Consider the following 18,637-nt stretch of genomic DNA (forward strand, 5'->3'; position numbering starts at 1 on the left):
GCCCCAAACTTCATGCTTCGCGTTGAGGTCACCAGCGATGATGTACTTTGCGCTCCGCCGTGTCAGCTTCTGGATATCGCTCTTCAGTTTTGCTGCTGAACCATCTCTGGCATTCACCTGACGTGGGCAGTATGCAGCAATGAAGAGTACTGGGCCAACCGAAGTGGGAATTTCCACCCCAACGGCCTCGATGATGTCCAGCTTAAAGTGTGGCAGCCGGCGTGGCTTGAGATCACGATGAACAGCGACAAGCACACCTCCTCCTCCAGAGGTGGTCCTGTCGAGCTGCGTCGCGATCTTGTAGTTTTGCAGATAAACTTTTTCACCGGGCTTCAGATGAGTTTCCGTGATGGCAGCTACGTCGATCTCCTTCTCGCGAAGAAAATCCACCAGCTCTAAATTCTTCCTCCTAATGGAGCAAGCGTTCCAATTCAGCAGCTTGAGGGACCTACGATCCATACTGGATGACGAACGAGGTCAGCACTTCAATCTGCTGGGTCTTGGTTTTGCATCCACGCAGTGCAGCGGACATCTGTTTGAAAATATTGAGGAGTTCGGTTGAGGTGTAAAGATCATTACCATTTTCCTCAACTGCTGGTTCTTGGGTTGGTCTTGGCTCCTGGCTGAAGCCCGGTGGTGGCGGTCTCGGCTCCTGGCTGGAACCCGGCCGTGGATGATTCATCTCAGCTCTCTTCCTGGGATCCAACGGCAACGGTGCCAAGTTCGGGACCTGGCGTCGCGGTTGAAGAGGTGGAAATTTTGCTCCACCAGGGCTGGAGGAGTTCTACGACGCTGAGGCTGATTCTTCGTCGATGCTTGCTGCCGAATTTTCACGAACTCAGCTCTCTTGGGGCACTTTCGGTCGGTTGACGAGTGCTCACCGTTGCAGTTGAGGCACTTCACCAGCGAATCTTGGATGCACTGGGATGTGATGTGCGCATCGGTACCACATTTGGCGCAACGACGCTTCAGGTGGCAGTTCTTACCTCCGTGCCCGAAGCCCAGGCAGTTGAAGCATTGTGTGACGTCACGGTGCACTGGTCGGTATCGCTCCCACGACACGATAATGTTGAAAACCGCTCGGATTGCCTTCAGCTCAGGAAGCGTCGTCGATCCCTTAGCCAAATGCAGCAGGTAGAGCTGGTCACGGTACTTGATGTCTTTGTTGCGTCGGCTCATTTTGTGCACGGCCAACACATCCAGTTTCAAAACTTTTAGCTCGGCAGCTAATTCCTCCACTGGCATGTCGTACAGACCTCTGACGACGATTTTGTACGGCTTATCCATGACGACATCATGGGTAAAGTACTCCGCCTCGTTTTCGGTCAAGTAGTCCTTGACCAGTTGATAGTGCTGCCTGGATTGCACCAGCACCTTAAATCCGTCCTGACACAGACGAATGTTGCCTAGGACTTTCCCAGACTTGATGAGTTCAACCAGCCCCGCTCGAAAGTCGATCGTTGCTGCTGATTGCCTCACATAAAAAGGAGGCAGTTTCTCCTTTCGCTGTTTCACTTCATTCTCCTTTGCTTCCGCTACCTGGTCCTCGTCAGGCAGTCCAGCGAACTTGTTGTTCTTCAATAGCTGCTCCTCGTGCGACGAAGAGTTCTCCTCCTCCTCATCCATCGGTACAGTACCGTCGCTCTTTTTCGTCTTTTTGCTGTTCGATGTCACTTCCAAAAGCACCTTCCTTTTGGAAATCCCCGGTTTTTGGCCATCAGTTGAGGCCTCAACCTTCCTTTTGGAAATTCCCACTTTTTTGCCTGCTTGAGCCGCAGGTAGGGCAATATTGCCGGCGTTTTGCGCCGGGACGCGACGAGTCATGTTGATTCAGACAACCTTCACCAACGAATCCTCGGATAACAATGATGAATAACTTTTCAAGGGAGCGTCCATAACCAAAGTCACTATTATAGCAGACGTGTATCCAGTAGATACACCTTTCCCCCAAATATGAGCCTGATTGGTTGAAACTACGACTTGTGAGAGCCATTTTATCATTGTTCCCCGTGTCTCATTGATGACTACTCTACCCTACAGATAATTTACGAATCAACTAAAAAGATGATTTTTAATCACTCCTGAAGGTTTTAAGAAGATATATCATGAAAAAACTGAGTAAGAGACGGATTAAGCTCTAAATTTTGCCATGCACAAAGCGGGGCAGTGTTGCAAATGAGTGATAAAAAAGCTATCAATAGATTATCTCTGCACCAAAAATATCCGAGAGTATAGCGGCCGTCACTATAGCCTGTGAGATCTCTTCTTGTGTCTCGTGATTCCCAGCGATGTCATTCTCTCGCTTTATCACTCCTCCCTTTTTCCTCGACTCTGCGCTCTCACCGCTGAGTCTCTCAATCTCTCCGAAAACTGCAATAAGAGAACGCGAGATGGCGATTTGGAGCTGGCCACGCATGACGTCCCGTTAAACTGCGTCTGCGAAATTGGTTTTGTGGCGGCTTTTGTGGTTAAACGCTGTCGCGGTAGGATGATCGTGGAAGCGGGAATGAGTGAGAAAAGGAAAATGTCAATCGCGAGTGGGTAAACACGAAAACGTGTTCGGCTATGTTCGGCGCTGAGAGTTTCAATGAAGAGAGAAGAGCAGTTGTATTTGAGGCATGAATATTCAGGCGAGATAATTGTAGTTGCTGAGCGCTGATATTTTGATATTTTAACAACCCTGAAGCGGGGTGTCAAATTTTCTGAGCGTTTTTCTCTAAACACCTAATTGATTTACGGGTGCTACGATATCTCGAGAAGGGATGGACCAAATAAGCTGAAATTTGAGATGAAGACTCTTAAGACATATCCCGTGTGCATGACGAAGTCCAAATAAAAAAATTTGCTTTTAAAAAAACAAAAATCAATAACTTACGATTTTTTTATATGAAAAACATAGAAATATTTTTACCTTTTTTTAATAAACTATTTGAAAATCGGTCTTTGGTTATGGCGATTGTCCACGATCCATACAATTTTTTTTTTGTATAGACAATTGTCCACGAGGGGGAGAAGAGTAACAGATTCCCAAAAAAGTGTCCACGTGGTTTATGGATGGTCCCTTACCTACACTGACAAATGCATAAAATATTCTTTAGGGACCATCCATAAACCACGTGGACACTTTTTTGGAAATCTTAACCTCGCCCCCTCGTGGACAATCTTTTTTGTACAAAGCGTGGACATTTGGACATTTTTTGTAAATTCTCCCCAAAGTGCCCACGTGGTTTATTAATGGTCCCTTGATTGATTTTTTTTTTAATTTTTACCTGAGAATGCCTTTTACTTAAAAACGACACAATTCATATTGAAAATCTGTATTAAAGTCAAATTTGACTTTGTATTAAAAATTAACTTTAACGCCCTTTTCAAATTTTTGAAAAGGGCGCATGACATTTTGTTAGCTGGAACTGTTTTAAAAATTATGAGACAACGGGTAATTATTTAGCCCAACCCGCAGTATTGAAAGGTTGCTGGAGAGGTCAGCCTATTGTGCTTGATGCAAATTATGCACCCTTTCCAAATGTTGTTCCAGATATGGTTCATATTTTCTGAAATTCATTTGGTATTTTATTATTTTTCAAAAAAAACTCAGCATATGTACCTAGTCTGCACGATATAAAACCTATGCGCAAAATAAACTTTTTGGTCTTATCAAAAAAATTCATAAATTCAATTAGATTTCTTATTTATTCGAAATTCTAGAGAAAAACTTGAAAGTTATAGAATATAAGAGAAAAATTACAAATTAAAAGATTTGATCCAAAATTTGCATTCAAAACAGAAGTATAAATAATTAATAAAAATATTCAAATAAATTTCAAATGAGGTTTTTTTTTATTTATTTTAATAAAAACTCGTTTTTCATTCCACTGTTCAATATTTTATTAAAAGGCGCAAAATATCAATTAAGATAACAAACTTATTCTTGGATGTTCAAGATGGCATTTTTTAGATAATTTTCAGCTATGGAACAAGTTGGTCAAAATTCAATTGGTAATATTGTCAATATAAATAAAAAATAAGTTTAAAAATTAACAAGGAAAAAGTTGAAATTTAAATGGCATTATTTTCACATCCAAATTTAAATTTGCCATCGAGAAAAGGAACCGTTATTTTTTAAGGGCCTATGTTTCAGGCACATTTCTTTATTTATGAAATTATTGTCAAATTAGGATTTTTTTTCAAAACTTTCGAATCATCCCCGACCTTGTAGTCAAAAATAATTGATTAATAAGTGTTGAAGATGATTTCAAAATTTTGAAAAATTTTATTTTTCGGAATGTTTCACGATACTTTCATTTTTTATCATCGAAAAATTGGACGTAAAATTGCTGAGTTCTTAAAAATTTGACACTCCTTCGGTGATACAGAGAAAACTTCATAAAATTTTTGATTTTTATCTAATACTCAAGGATAAAAAAATTTAATCTTTATTCAAAGTCATGACTATTTCGCAAATTTGGCATCACTGCAAAATGATTTTTGACCATATCTCCATATCTCAAAAATTGCATTTGAATTTCTAAATCAAATCTAAAAAGAAGAATTTTAAAATAATTATTTTGCTCAATTTTTTTCATTATATGAGTGAATGTTCAAATTACAAAAAAGCTACTATTTTTATTTTTTATTTTTCGAAAAAGTTCTAAGCTAACTTTGATTCAAAAATCCCTTCTCAAGATAATAATTTTAGAATACAGTTCAGACTCTATTATCCGAAAACCTTGGAAAAATTTCACTTCAGATAATCAAATCACGAAAAAAAAATTCATCGTCTTATTTTTGATTGTCGAGCATAAGTATGACACCCAAACCACGCTAATGTTATTTATATTTTCTGAATTCAAGATGGCGGACCTTCGAACAATCGAACAGTCGAGTCTGTACTGTATTTTAATAACCTTTCTGTATGGATGATTGCCGAAATTGTATGGAGACTTGAATGGACGAACAAATTATGCAAAATGAGTTCTTTGGCATAGAAAAAGTACAGAAAAATTTGATTCAAGTAAAAAAAAATTTAAAATATTTAATTCTTGAGAGAATTGCACATATATTTAACTCTATACGCACTGACATTTTTTTACCGAATTCGGTAGTTGAAAAATCGGTAACGCAAAGACCGGTAAACCATCTGTCAATATGAACAATTTTTACGGAAAATCGATTGTACGATGAGCAATACTGAAATTCATTAACGAATTTCGATACGATATTACCGAATTCGGTAGTTTTCAGTTTACTGAACTGTTAAGCAGTTGAAAATTCGGTAAACTTTACCAAATTCGGTAAAGAAATCTAGGTGTGTAGGTAAAAAAGATAGAGCGGATTTATCTTTTCGTTGGATTAGAAGTACGTTTTTTCCAGAAGTTTTTTTTTAGTTGTCAGATACCTAGTTGATCTTCAGATCTTTAAAATTACTGAACATTAAAAAATAAAATAAAAATATTTCAAAAGATTGCGAAACAACTCCCACTACCGCCATCTCTGTGTCATAAGTTCAACTTATGTCACACTCTTAATTCCCCTTTAGTAAATTTATTCTCTCTACTCTCTACGCTCTACTCATATCTCCTCTCTCATTCCAACTTATACCGTCCAATTTGATGTTGCACACCTTCGTCGGTCAGTGTCGTCGCCAGTTGCAACATCAGCCTCATCGTCGACCCTCGAGTGGGTTGTACAACTCTACGCTCTCATTGATAACGTTGCGGTAGAGCCAATTGCACGTATAGTTGAATTTCGTTCGCCGCGAGCTACGTAGTTGGTTGGAAGTGTTAATTTTTTTTTAACTTTATTTCTGTTGAATTTTCGTTTTTTCGTAACACTCGGTGCAAGATGGCCGCCATTTCGCAGGTAAGTGGTGAAAGTAGTTTTGGGCTTATTTTGAGATTTTGGCAATGCCGACGTAGCCATTTTCAAGTCCTCTTTGGACGATGACGATGGTCTTTCACTGTATTGTAGCGTCGAACTTTGGACTTTGGACTCTCGACTTAGACGAGACGTTCCGTAAACAAGTTGTTTCTTCGCGAACGATCTGTGCCGGCTAGTTTCGCTGGTTGTGCATTTTGATGTTGATCTCTTTATGGTCATTTCGCCGAAAGGTTGTTTTGACTAATGATATTATTGCTCAATTATGGTGCATAGATCAAATTTTCGCAAAAAGCAGTTTGGCCGATGGATCTTAAAGAACTACTGAAACAACTTACAATAAACCAAATGAATTTTAAATAGAATTCCTTATCCGAATAACTTGAAAGGGTTCTATCAGGCAGCGATTGCCAGTAATTCCGTAAATCCCAAGTCCGCTATCAAAATACGTTGTACCATTTTTTTGGCGCTGTCCTACTTTAAGCCACCACCCGGGGGTCTTATCTACGATTGATACTTCGGACTGTAGATTCCGCAAACCAACCTGATAAGCGTCTGAAATTCGCTCGTCATCTTCCCCCGAACAACATTGTTCCAGATCGTTCCACCGGCAACTGATAACCTTCTCTTCTCTCCAGCTCATCAAATCGGCCGTCCGGCCCACGCTGCGGCGCGCCCTGTCCACCAAGGCTGCCCCCGGAACCGTTGAGGGTTCCGGCCTGGGGCCCAGCTTTGCCCTGACCGACGAGCAGACCGAGATCGTCGACATGACCAAGAAGTTCGTGCGCGAGGAGATCATCCCGGTGGCGGCCCAGTACGACAAAACTGGCGAATACCCGTGGCCAATCATCCGCAAGGCGTGGGAACTGGGCCTGATGAACAACCACGTGCCGGCCGAGATCGGTGAGTTAAACAGTTTGACAGCTCATCTTAAGGTGAAGAGGCGGTCTTAAGTTAAGGCGCAATTGACTTGTGACCCCGCTAGGGTGGCATCGCCAATTGTTGCCTTTTAATACTTCTTTTTACATGAAGTGCACACACCTTCATTATCAACTCGAAACGCATTAACTTGTTGAGATGGTCAGTGAAGAATTCCGCTATTGGCATTTATCAGGTACCGTTAAGTACCGTTCGTTGCTCACGCGACTAAGAAAAAGCGCTCGGCTGTGATTACTGGCTGCCTTAAGTCGGGTGTTTAGGTGCATTAGTAGTGTGACTAAGTTTTGTCGTAAAGACGCGATTTGCTCATGCTGGAAATAATGGGGTTCAATGGCTTAATAGTCTAGGGCGGGTATGTTAAGCTAAACACCTGTTGAAGGGGAGTTGATTGAAGTAAGTGGCGCTTGTCAAACGAAGAATAATGGCTAAGCTAATTGAGGTGACAGTAGGTGTTGATTGTTGTATAATGATGTATGAATTAGATTAGAGGATTTGGAAATTTAGATCATATAATTGCAAATGAGTTTGATAAAAACTAAAACACGGCGTGTTTTCTAGAACAACCTTATCAAGAAAAAATAGTCATCGCTACTTTCAAATGTGTCTTATAGGAAATTTTTTCAGCTTTCCAATGCTTCTAAAAGCAAAATGTTTCATCGGGAAATTTTTGAGATATCTCTTTTTTAAGTTTTTTGGTTTTAAATTCATTTATTATTTATTGGAAGCTTTATACTAACAATTCAAAAAACTTATCAAATGATGTGTTTCATGAGTCATTTACTCATCAAAATGTTTGCACATTTTGATGAGTAAGACAAGAAACAACTTTGTAGAAGGTTGCAAACCGCTAAACATTTTGAAAATTATGTTTTGTCTATGTTTTTGAATACATTCATGGGATTTATTCAGAAATTAAAATCGTAAAACAGTGTAAAAATGTATTTTTTACAAGAATTATTTGATAATTACATATGCTTTGTGTACAAATATCACGTGTCTACTCTGATTTAGCTTGTTCAACCGAAACTTTGGCAGGTTTGTGATTGTGAATGGTATTATTGAATTTTAATGAATAAATTTGATATTTTCTTAAGCAAACATTAACCAGGAACATAAATACAAATATGATTTGAAATCAAAAATGTACTACATATTACTGAAGCAAGCTTCAAAAGTCATATTTTCATGAGTATAAAATAAAAAAATATATTTATAAAATGTTTTCTGTAGAAAATGCACTTAAAAGTAACAATAAAACTCGAGTCTTCCAATTCAGAATTCTGAAAACACCGTCACAAACATTTATTTTTGTTTGAACAAAAATTAAATTGTATTTTTACAAAAAAAAAATCTAACAGAAACTTTCTTTCCAAACTATTTGAACAAAAATCAAGACATATATATTTTTTTAAGATGAGAGTCTTATAAACTTCTAAAATATTGCTAATTCCTTGATCATTCAATACAAAAAAAAACTGAAACAATCATTTCATACTATTGAAAAGTATTTCTCCTAAAACTAGCAACAGTAATTTGCAGTATAATTTCGAGTATAAAACATGTTTTGTATCCATGCAACTAGTTAGTGTTTTATTAAGGAAATATGATATTTATTCATAAAAATCTTGTAATACCCTATCAATCTCAATCCTGTAGAAATTTCGGTTGTATCAGCTAATTCCAAGCTGAATCAGAGCAGACTGGTGTTATTTGTACACAACAATTATGTAATAATCTATTTGTTCTTGTTAAAATAATATTTCAATACGGTTTTATTATTTTATTATTTGAATAAATCCCACATATTCAAAAGTTCGGATAAAACTTAATTTTCAAAATGTTTAGCGGTTTGCAACCTTCTAAAAAGTTGTTTCTTGTCTTATTTTGCACATTTTGGTCAGTAAAATACACATGAAACACATCATTTGACAAGTTTCCTGGACTGTTATTTAAAAGTTTCAAATAAATGATCAAGGATATTAAAACAAAAAACTTAAAATAGAGATATCTCAGAATTTTCCCGATGAAACATTTCGCTCTAAGAAGCATTGGAAAGCTGAGAAAATTTCCTATAAGACACTTTTGAAAGTATGGATGACTATTTTTTCTCCTTAAGGTTGCCCAGAAAACACGCCGTGAAAAACTAAAAACTAAAAATTAAAAACTAAAAACTAAAAACTAAAAACTAAAAAGTAAAAACTAAAAACTAAAAACTAAAAACTAAAAACTAAAAACTAAAAACTGAAAGCTGAAAACTAAAAACTGAAAACTGAAAACTGAAAACTAAAAACTGAAAACTAAAAACTAAAATTCAATATTAGTTTTTGAGAAGGAATTTCCTGTTCGATCTGGTGTGATTAGTTCATTAAAATAAGGTGCAAGGAAAATCCTTCCCGTTATTTTCTAATTGACATTTTATCACAAAAAGTTGTATTTTTAAAATACGTTTTTTTTTTCTAATTTTCCAAGTATTTTTATATGTTGTGGAGTTAAATGAGCGATAATTAAATAATGGCATCAGTAGTGCGGTGCCTGTGTGGACGCGCAGTCCTGTTTTTTCGTGTTATTTTTCGTCTCTTTTGTGTCGCTGTTTGAGTGCGAGTAGTGCGGTGCCTGTGTGGACGCGCAGTCCTGTTTTTTTTCGGGTTATTTTCCATCTCTTTTGTGTCGCTATTTGTGTACATGGGGTGATTGGATTTCTTCTGATTCGTGTTGTTTTCATCTTTTTTGTGTCGTTGTTTGTGTGCATGGGGTGATTGGTCTTCTTCTTCTTCTTCTTCTTTTTTCTTTATTTTTAGTTCGCGCGTTCGTTGGCCAATGAGTTTATTTTTGTTCTCTTTACATAGTTTTAGATAGAAACGATCCGAATTCTTTTTTTTTCGAGACAAGCAAGTCGTATTGCTGGATTAAGTCCTTTCTATATCATCGATGATCGGAAGGCACGCCGACGAATATGTTTTAAGGCTTATGATATAAAATCATTTTAATGAATAAAGCCCTTCTTACATCACCGTTGATCGGAAGGCACGCCGACGAAGAATTTCTGGAGGATCGCGGTCGAATTAATACTATATTTAAAATTCTAGATAGCTATTTTTCGGATTCGATTGTGAGTAGCGGGACTTCGCGGTTACTATGCAACGTATTTTTGGAGTCTTTTTATATTTTAAATTTATAAGTCCTTCTTTTATCATCGTTGATAGGAAGGCACGCCGCCGGTTAAGTTCGTTTAAGTTATTGTTTTAATTTCATTACAATCGGTTACGTGGTGTCCTGTTTTCTTTTCGTTTATATTCGTTGATCGTAATAATTTATTCCAACTGGCAGCTTTAGTATTAACTCATCTACTATTTTTGACATTTGCTCGCGTTATCTTAATTGTACCAACAGTAAAAATATACTGATAAGTCCAGCCCATAGCACTACCGCTCGGTTGGCACGCGTTCGATTAAAACAAACTTTTAAATAATCAATTATTTATCTTTCCGCAGCCGGCTGCCTAAGATTTAAAATTTCAAAAGATAAACAAAATGCTCATGGTCACATCACTGCCACTCGTGAATCCTGACCTCATACCCATCTACTAACCCCTCAAAACTCATGTGATACTTTGTCGGAGAAGCAGTCGATTGGGCGGTCTCTATCACTCAAGTATCGGACTAACATTCCCATCCACTTCCCCGTGACCCTACCACTGGTCGTAGCCGGCGCCGGTATTGATCAGCATGATAGGGGCCTTTGAGAAGTTGCGAAGCGAGGAAAGATAGCGCCCACTCATCTTCCACGGCTCGTGGATGTAACTTCTGGAGGTCCTGGTCAATAACGGAGTAGCAACTGCGGGTGGGCACCTATGCTTATGCTTATGCTTATGTTGTGGAGTTAAATGAGCACTGTTGCGATGAAGTTTGAAAAAATTATTTTTTTGTCTAATCTAATCTAATCTAATCAGACCCTAGCGCAGCCAATCTTTCGAAGGGATCCTGGAGAGTGCCTTAGGTTAGATGACGCCTAGCACTCTTCTTCTCATTTATTAACATTTGTAGTGCGCCATTGCATCGGAATGCATTGAAACATCACAAGCGTTAAAGCGGCCAGGCCTACTGCGTAAAGCCGTATCGCAGAGATGACTCGTAATTGGGTTGAGTTTGTGCACAAAGTTGTCTGCCTGTGTGGATCAATCGGACCGCGCACTGGACTCACAATCCAGAGGTCGCCGGTTCGAATCCCGGGGCGGACGCAAAAAATTCTATGTGTAAATATAGGTATTCGGTGCCCTCTCCCCGTGCCCATACCTTCACACTTAGGAGACCCGGGAGGCGGAGTCTTGTCGCAAAAAGAACGATACACGCCTGTGGATCCGTTGACGAAACCGCAAGGTTTAAGAGGGCCACATTATAAGGTGTTGCGTCGATTCCGTTCGTTGTGCACAAAGTGTTCGAACAACAACACAATTCTGAATCGACAGGGGAGGAAGAAGCGTGGGAACACACCCAGGTAACATTTTTTTTCCAGGAGTTCTACAAGAGCTCTTCAAGATAGCTACAGCATAGCAGTTTGGACCGCGGTAGGATAAAACTCTCTTCAAGTACTCTTCCAAACTCCTGAAGAAGTTTTGAAGAGAATTTTATCCTACCGTGGTCCAAACTGCTATGCTGTAGATATCTTGAAGAGCTCGTGTAGAACTCCTGGAAAAAAATGTTACTTGGGCACCACCATGCGCTCCGAGACTTTTGGTTGTATTCGTTGGGAGCACCATGCTAAGAATGTTTGGTACTCAGGGACCCTCTGGGATGGGACATTGTATTTCCACGAATGCCCTGGACACTATTTGCCGTGGTTATTGCGCCACAACCCGCTCTCTGTATTCCTAATTCCAGTCCAAGTTCACCAAGTCGTCATGGCCTAGTGGCTAGCATTTTTGCTTACCAATCCAAAGGACGGAGGATCGAACCCCGCCTCGAGCGACTTAAGCAATGGTCAAACTTTTTCGGAAAATTTCATTGAAATTAATTTTGTTTGATACAAATCCAAAAAAATATTTTCAATAAAAAATCGAAAATTACCATACGTTTTGACAAAGAACTTTGTCTTAGGGCTCTATACAAGGGTAGCAATCCAGATTTTTCGCGAAGCGAAATGTAACGCGTAGAAGCAAATTTTCGAAAAAAGTGCAAGATTTCAAACGATTGTATCTTTTTTCCCTCTCGACCAATTTGAACGTTTTACCCATCAAACGAAAGGGAAGACTTACTTAATGATCTTAAAACATGTTTATTACAGTACTTATTTATTTAAGTACTTAAAAGTTAACATAAAACTACTAAAGAATAGCGAACGCTGATTGGTCAAGCGCAACCTTTCCCGAACACATTAATCAGATTCAAGTATCTAGCACTTAGCAAATTTTGCCTTGCCTCCTCCTTCCGTGGAACTGTCACGCGAGAATGTAGCACCATGGTTGCAACATGCCGTGCGATACTATTTAAGTTAGCACTTAGCCTCAGACAAATTCAGTGCCTACCGAGGTTTCATCCGAAGCGGACCTCGCGTTGGTTGTTTAAATGCTCACACATACATAATTTTCGGATCGTCGACGAGCCAACAAAACTCGGCTCGGTCGGTCCTGAAAAGTCATTCTATTGCTGGACGTCGACGAGAACACATCAGAAGCAGATGGCCTGGTGGCCCGGTAGCAGACGGCCTGGAGGTCTGGGAGCAGATGGCTTGGAGGCAAGGACCAGCTAAGACATGGTAGTCGCGGGAGTCGATCATTGGAACTGGCCACCACCTGGACTGGAGTGGCCGGAGGCCCCAGGGATGTTCCGATGGGGGGACATTTTCCAGACCGTAAGAGTTGGGGCAATATGGGTATCAAACTTTATGGTTTTTGCTACTGAACATGAAATTTGACATTTCGGCAGTAGTGGCCACAATCCGGAGTGGCCGGAAGCCCCGCGGATGTTCCGATGGGGGGACATTTGTCGGACCGTAAGAGTTGGGGCAATATGGGTATCAAACTTTATGGTTTTTGATACTGGACATGAAATTTGCCATTTCGGCAGTAGTGGCCATAAACCGGAGTGGCCGGAGGCCCCGGGGATGTTCCGATGGGGGGACATTTGCCGAACCATCAGAGTAGGGGCAATATGGGTATCAAACATTATGGTATTTGATACTGGATATGAAATTTGACATTTCGGCAGTAGTGGCCACAATCCGGAGTGGCCGGAGGCCCCTCAGATGTTCCGATGGGGGGACATTTTCCGGACCGTAAGAGTTGAGGCAATATGGGTGTCAAACTTTATGGTTTTTGATACTGGATATGAAATTTGACATTTCGGCAGTAGTGGTCACAATCTGGAGTGGCCGGAGGCCCCGGGGATGTTCCGATGGGGGGACATTTGCCGAACCATAAGAGTAGGAGCAATATGGGTGTCAAACTTTATGGTTTTTGATACTGGATATGAAATTTGACATTTCGGCAGTAGTGGCCACAATCCGGAGTGGCCGGAGGCCCCGCGGATGTTCCGATGGGGGGACATTTGCCGGACTATAAGAGTTGGGGTAATATGGGTATCAAACCTTATGGTTTTTGATACTGGACATGAAATTTGACATTTCGGCAGTAGTGGCCACAATCCGGAGTGGCCGGAGGCCGAGGATGTTCTGATGGGAGGACATATGCCGAACCATAAGAGTAGGGGCAATATGGGTATCAAACTTTATGGTTTTTGATACTGAATATGTAATTTGCCATTTCGGCAGTAGTGGCCATAAACCGGAGTGGCCGGAGGCCCCGGGGATGTTCCGATGGGGGGACATTTGCCGAACCATCAGAGTAGGGGCAATATGGGTATCAAACATTATGGTTTTTGATACTGGATATGAAATTTGACATTTCGGCAGTAGTGCCCACAATCCGGAGTGGCCGGAGGCCCGCGGATGTTCCGATTGGGGACATTTTCCAGACCGTAAGAGTTGGGGCAATATGGGTATCAAACTATATGGTTTTTGATACTGAATGTGAAATTTGACATTTCGGCAGTAGTGGTCACAATCCGGAGTGGCCGGAGGCCCCGGGGATGTTCCGATGGGGGGACATTTGGCGGACTATAAGAGTTGGGGTAATATGGGTATCAAACATTATGGTTTTTGATACTGGAAATGCAATTTGACATTTCGGCAGTAGTGGCCACAATCCGGAGTGCCGGAGGCCCCGGGGATGTTCCGATGGGGGGGACATTTTCCGGACCGTAAGAGTTGGGGCAATATGGGTATCAAACTTTATGGTTTTTGATACTGGACATGAAATTTGACATTTCGGCAGTAGTGGCCACAATCCGGAGTGACCGGAGGCCCCGGGGATGTTCCGATGGGGGGACATTTGCCGGACCGTAAGAGTTGGGGCAATATGGGTATCAAACTTTATGGTTTTTGATATTGGACATGAAATTTGACATTTCGGCAGTAGTGGCCACAATCAGGAGTGGCCGGAGGCCCCGCGGATGTTCCGATGGGAGGACATATGCCGAACCATAAGAGTAGGGGCAATATGGGTATCAAACTTTATGGTTTTTGATACTGGATATGAAATTTGACATTTCGGCAGTAGTGGCCACAATCAGGAGTGGCCGGAGGCCCGGGGATGTTCCGAGGGGCGGGGGGACATTTGCCGAACCATAAGAGTTGAGGCAATATGGGTATCAAACTTTATGATTTTTGATACTAGATATGAAATTTGACATTTCAGCAGAAGTGGCCACAATCCGAAGTGGCCGGAGGCCACGGTGATGTTCCGATGGGGGGACATTTGCCGAACCATAAGAGTAGGGGCAAAATGGGTATCAATTTTTATGGTAATTATGAATCTAGTGAATCTTGGGAAATTTGGACCAGACAATGTAATCGAAAATTTCAACAACCATCTTGCAAAGTTCTTTGTCATACTGGTCATGTGTAACATAACCACCTGCACCTTTTTTGCCTGAAAAATGAAATAACATGCAATGGTCTCAACATTTGAATTAAAAAGAGTTTTTTTCACTGAAAAGAAAACTTTTTGAGGGGCTGGAATTCTACAAAAAATGCTTCAAGTAAGCTAAGGATGATTTTAAACGCAGGAAAATGCATTTCTTATTGTTTCCAGTTGATAAGACTTCTATTTCTATTACATTTTTTAAGTGTAAACAAAATTAAGTTAAAAAAAATTCCAAGCGATTTTGAAGGGGGGGGCCTACATAAACTTTAAAAAATATTTGCAACGGCTTTAATAAGGTAAAATTTTCTAAAAATTATTTTTTTCGCAATTTAAAAAAAACTTTACAAAGGCAAATAAAAAAAACAATCATCCAAAATAAGTGGTTTTAGCCCTTTCGAAAGGTAGCTGTTGATAATATCAACTTATTATTATTATTATTAGGAGCAGAGGAGCAATTTTTAACTTTGAACACCAATACAATAGTTTCCAAGATTGCTTATTAGATAAAACTTCGTTTGAATAGGAATTAAATCCAGAAATTTTGGAGATAGTCAAATTTTATTTCCCGAAATTGAGTATATCTCTGCTTGTATTGAACCAAAATTGATGTTTTTTTCATGGAAATTTAGGTATTTGTGTGTTTTATGCTCGAATTTGTATTCGGGCGTTTTTTTTGCTGTGTGTTCATAAAGAAGCTATTACACTACCGCAAACAAACAAACAAACAAACAAACAAACCAGGCAAAATGTACAGATCCAGGCAAACCAACATAGCAGGAAAACCGGCAAACTGTCAAAAAGTGCGAGTTTGTTTGCGTAGTGTAATAGCTGCTTAACAAATTGTTCAAAGAAAAGATTTTTATTCGGTCGTATTGAGGTTGGATTTTGGGATTATTTCAAAGAATGCTAGAAATCTGATAGTGGTTCGGATACTTTTTATTAGAGGTTTAATATGTTATCCAGACTTGCTTGAGGCATATTAAATATTCATAAGAAATTTGATGGATTGCTACATCAACCTATCGATTTTCATACACTTTTCTGAAGAAAAATCCTAAAAAAATCAAAATGAATCGACTTCTATTCCCAAATCAAACCTAAATAAATTGTTTACTAATAAACAACAAAGTTTGCTCGGAATACTCATGATTCCTAGTTTGAATTGCATAATAGTTGATCACGCTTTTCCTCTGCTGAGTAGTACACTTGCAATCACTGATAAGACCAACTCTACGGCAATTGTTTTGATAGGTCATTTTAAATATTTTTTCCGTCAAGCTCGTGTAAGTGACATCACGTTTTTGATGAGTTCCTCAACTTGTAATTAACAAGATTAATATTTTTTCATAAGGTCGACAATATTTACAACAATCAATCATTTTCTCGTTTTAATTTCAGGTGGCACCGACATGTCCATCATGACCAGCTGCCTGATCGCGGAGGAGCTGGCCTACGGCTGCACCGGAATCATGACCGCCTTGGAGGCGAGTGGCCTCGGAGTAAGTTTCACCTGCGAAATCTCAGTTTCCTTCAGATATCTAACAAAAACTTCCTTTATTTCAGCAAACCCCCGTCATCATCGCCGGTAACGAAGCGCAGAAGAAAAAGTACCTTGGCCGTCTGATAGAGGAACCTCTGGTTGCGGCGTACTGCGTCACCGAGCCCGGCGCAGGATCGGACGTCAACGGAGTGCGAACGCGCGCCGAGAAGAAGGGCGACGAGTGGGTCATCAACGGGCAGAAGATGTGGATCACCAACGGCGGCGTCGCCAACTGGTACTTTGTGCTGGCCCGAACCAACCCGGACCCGAAGTGCCCGGCCTCGAAGGCCTTCACCGGGTTCATTGTGGAGCGCGAGACTCCTGGGCTGACGCCTGGCCGCAAGGAGCAGAACATGGGCCAGCGAGCGTCGGATACGCGTGGAATCACCTTCGAGGACGTTCGCGTGCCAAAGGAGAACGTGCTGATTGGGGAGGGAGCTGGGTTTAAGATTGCCATGGGTACGTTCGACAAGACGCGCCCTCCGGTGGCGGCCGGTGCCGTCGGGCTGGCCCAGCGATGCCTGGACGAGGCCATGAAGTACGCGCTGGAACGCAAGGCGTTCGGCGTTCCGATTGCGGCCCACCAGGCCGTGTCCTTTATGCTGGCCGACATGGCCATCGGAGTGGAAACGGCCCGCCTGATTACGATGAAGTCCGCCTGGGAGGTCGACCAGGGCCGAAGGAATAGCTACTACGCGTCGATCGCCAAGTGCTACGCAGCCGATATGGCCAACAAGGTCGCGTCGGACGCGGTGCAGGTCTTCGGCGGAAATGGCTTTAACACTGAGTACCCGGTGGAGAAGCTGATGCGCGACGCCAAGATCTACCAGATCTACGAGGGAACGTCCCAGATCCAGCGGCTGATCATCTCGAGGAATATGATCGATGCGGCCAAGGGCAAGGCCTAAACGAGGGTGCTGGGCAGCGATAATTCTAATTATACTTCTTTTTAGTGTGTTTTGTTTGTAGGGAAAACTGTCGTAAGTGAGGAAACCATATTATATTTGCAATAAAGCATTCATACCAATCTATTTCGTACTAAAATGTTCGAACTTGTTACTTCTGCTCTTCGAAACGTGGTTGCCGACATCTGGGCGCTTTCATATGACTTACTCTGAGTTACGTGTGGGTTACATTCTTATTAGGAAGCGCACGCATACATGTGGGAAACTGTTCTGCTTGGTTTAATTTTCTTATTGGAATAATCCGAGTCTTAAATAAATTAAAAAAAAATTGTTTAAATCATATCATTTAATCTTTGACAAATTCTAGTAACATTTTTGGAATTAATACTAATTCTTTTCCCTTATTTACAGTTAAACACTGAATATGTGCCAATGTGTTTTTTTTTCGCAAACGGGCAACTCCCCTGCTCTTTCATTCCTATCTTTTTATTATACAGTCCAGTCCCACATTTCATTCCATAGAACGGTTCTCAAGGAATTTCGCATAAAAAAATCCTGATTTAATTTTTGATTTTAATGAAACTTTGTTCATTTATCATCACTAGTTTCTTCATACAAGTCTCTATACAAATTTGAGGCTGACCATAGAAAAGTGCTATGAAAACATTCGACAATTTGTACCTCGAAAAGGGATTTTTTATTAGGACTCTTTTTTGGGTTTAGGACTATTGAGAAAAATAGTTACACCCAAAAAAAATATTTTTTTAAAAAAACTTTTTATCACTAAATCTTGATTTTGACCAACATAATTTTAGTTGACAAAAAGTGTCAATTTTGGGCTGTAGGATATGACGGACGTGTAATTTTTGCCAAGATATTATTTTTTGCTGTTGTTTTTTTTAGAATATATCGAAAAAACATAGAACAAATTTTAAAAAAGCATTATAAGATGTTAAATTTAATTCTGAATCGAAGTACTTTGGCAATATTAAAAAAAAATCCCCAGTTTTCTGAATGCTTGCCGTTTGTAGGTTGAATTATTCAACAAAAGTGTCTTTATTTAATTTTTAAAAATAGTGTCCATCCCTGAACATCTATGAAAAAAATATGTTCGAAAACTGAGAAAATTCTCTACAATTAGGCTTTTTTGACATTTTTGATCCGACCAAGCAAAACTGGAATAATAACTCTAATCAACTGAATTATGTACCTGAATGTCTGTTATCATGCAGGGTTGCGAATGAGCGAGCGCTCACGGAAGGCTTGCTCGCTCCAGCTGGAGCGTGAGTTTTTCGAACAAGGAAAACGAAACTATTGGCACTACGCCCCCCGGGGCATGGCCTTCCTCTAACGTGGGATTTCTGCTCCAGCGCCTCTAACGAGACAGGAGAAACCGGGACC

At 40.4% G+C, this 18,637-nt stretch overlaps 1 protein-coding gene across 1 annotated transcript; it reads left to right on the plus strand.

Moving 5' to 3' along the window:
• The first annotated feature begins 5,630 nt into the window (after positions 1 to 5,630).
• LOC6040104 (probable medium-chain specific acyl-CoA dehydrogenase, mitochondrial) lies at positions 5,631 to 17,375 on the plus strand. The gene is made up of 4 exons (XM_001849518.2): positions 5,631 to 5,859; positions 6,513 to 6,777; positions 16,190 to 16,290; positions 16,355 to 17,375. The coding sequence occupies exons 1-4, from the start codon at positions 5,842 to 5,844 to the stop codon at positions 17,237 to 17,239; spliced, it is 1,269 nt and encodes a 422-aa protein (XP_001849570.2). The 5' UTR covers positions 5,631 to 5,841; the 3' UTR covers positions 17,240 to 17,375.
• Positions 17,376 to 18,637: the final 1,262 nt, after the last annotated feature.

This window comes from Culex quinquefasciatus, chromosome 3 (genome assembly GCF_015732765.1).
Source record: "Culex quinquefasciatus strain JHB chromosome 3, VPISU_Cqui_1.0_pri_paternal, whole genome shotgun sequence".
NCBI lineage: Eukaryota > Metazoa > Arthropoda > Insecta > Diptera > Culicidae > Culex > Culex quinquefasciatus.

What these genes read in the sequence shown, in the direction of transcription:
- LOC6040104 (XM_001849518.2), top strand. An exon ending in CCACGTGCCGGCCGAGATCG is followed by an intron (nt 6,778 to 16,189) that starts GTGAGTTAAACA and finishes TTTTAATTTCAG; the next exon opens with GTGGCACCGACATGTCCATC. An exon ending in TGGAGGCGAGTGGCCTCGGA is followed by an intron (nt 16,291 to 16,354) that starts GTAAGTTTCACC and finishes CCTTTATTTCAG; the next exon opens with CAAACCCCCGTCATCATCGC.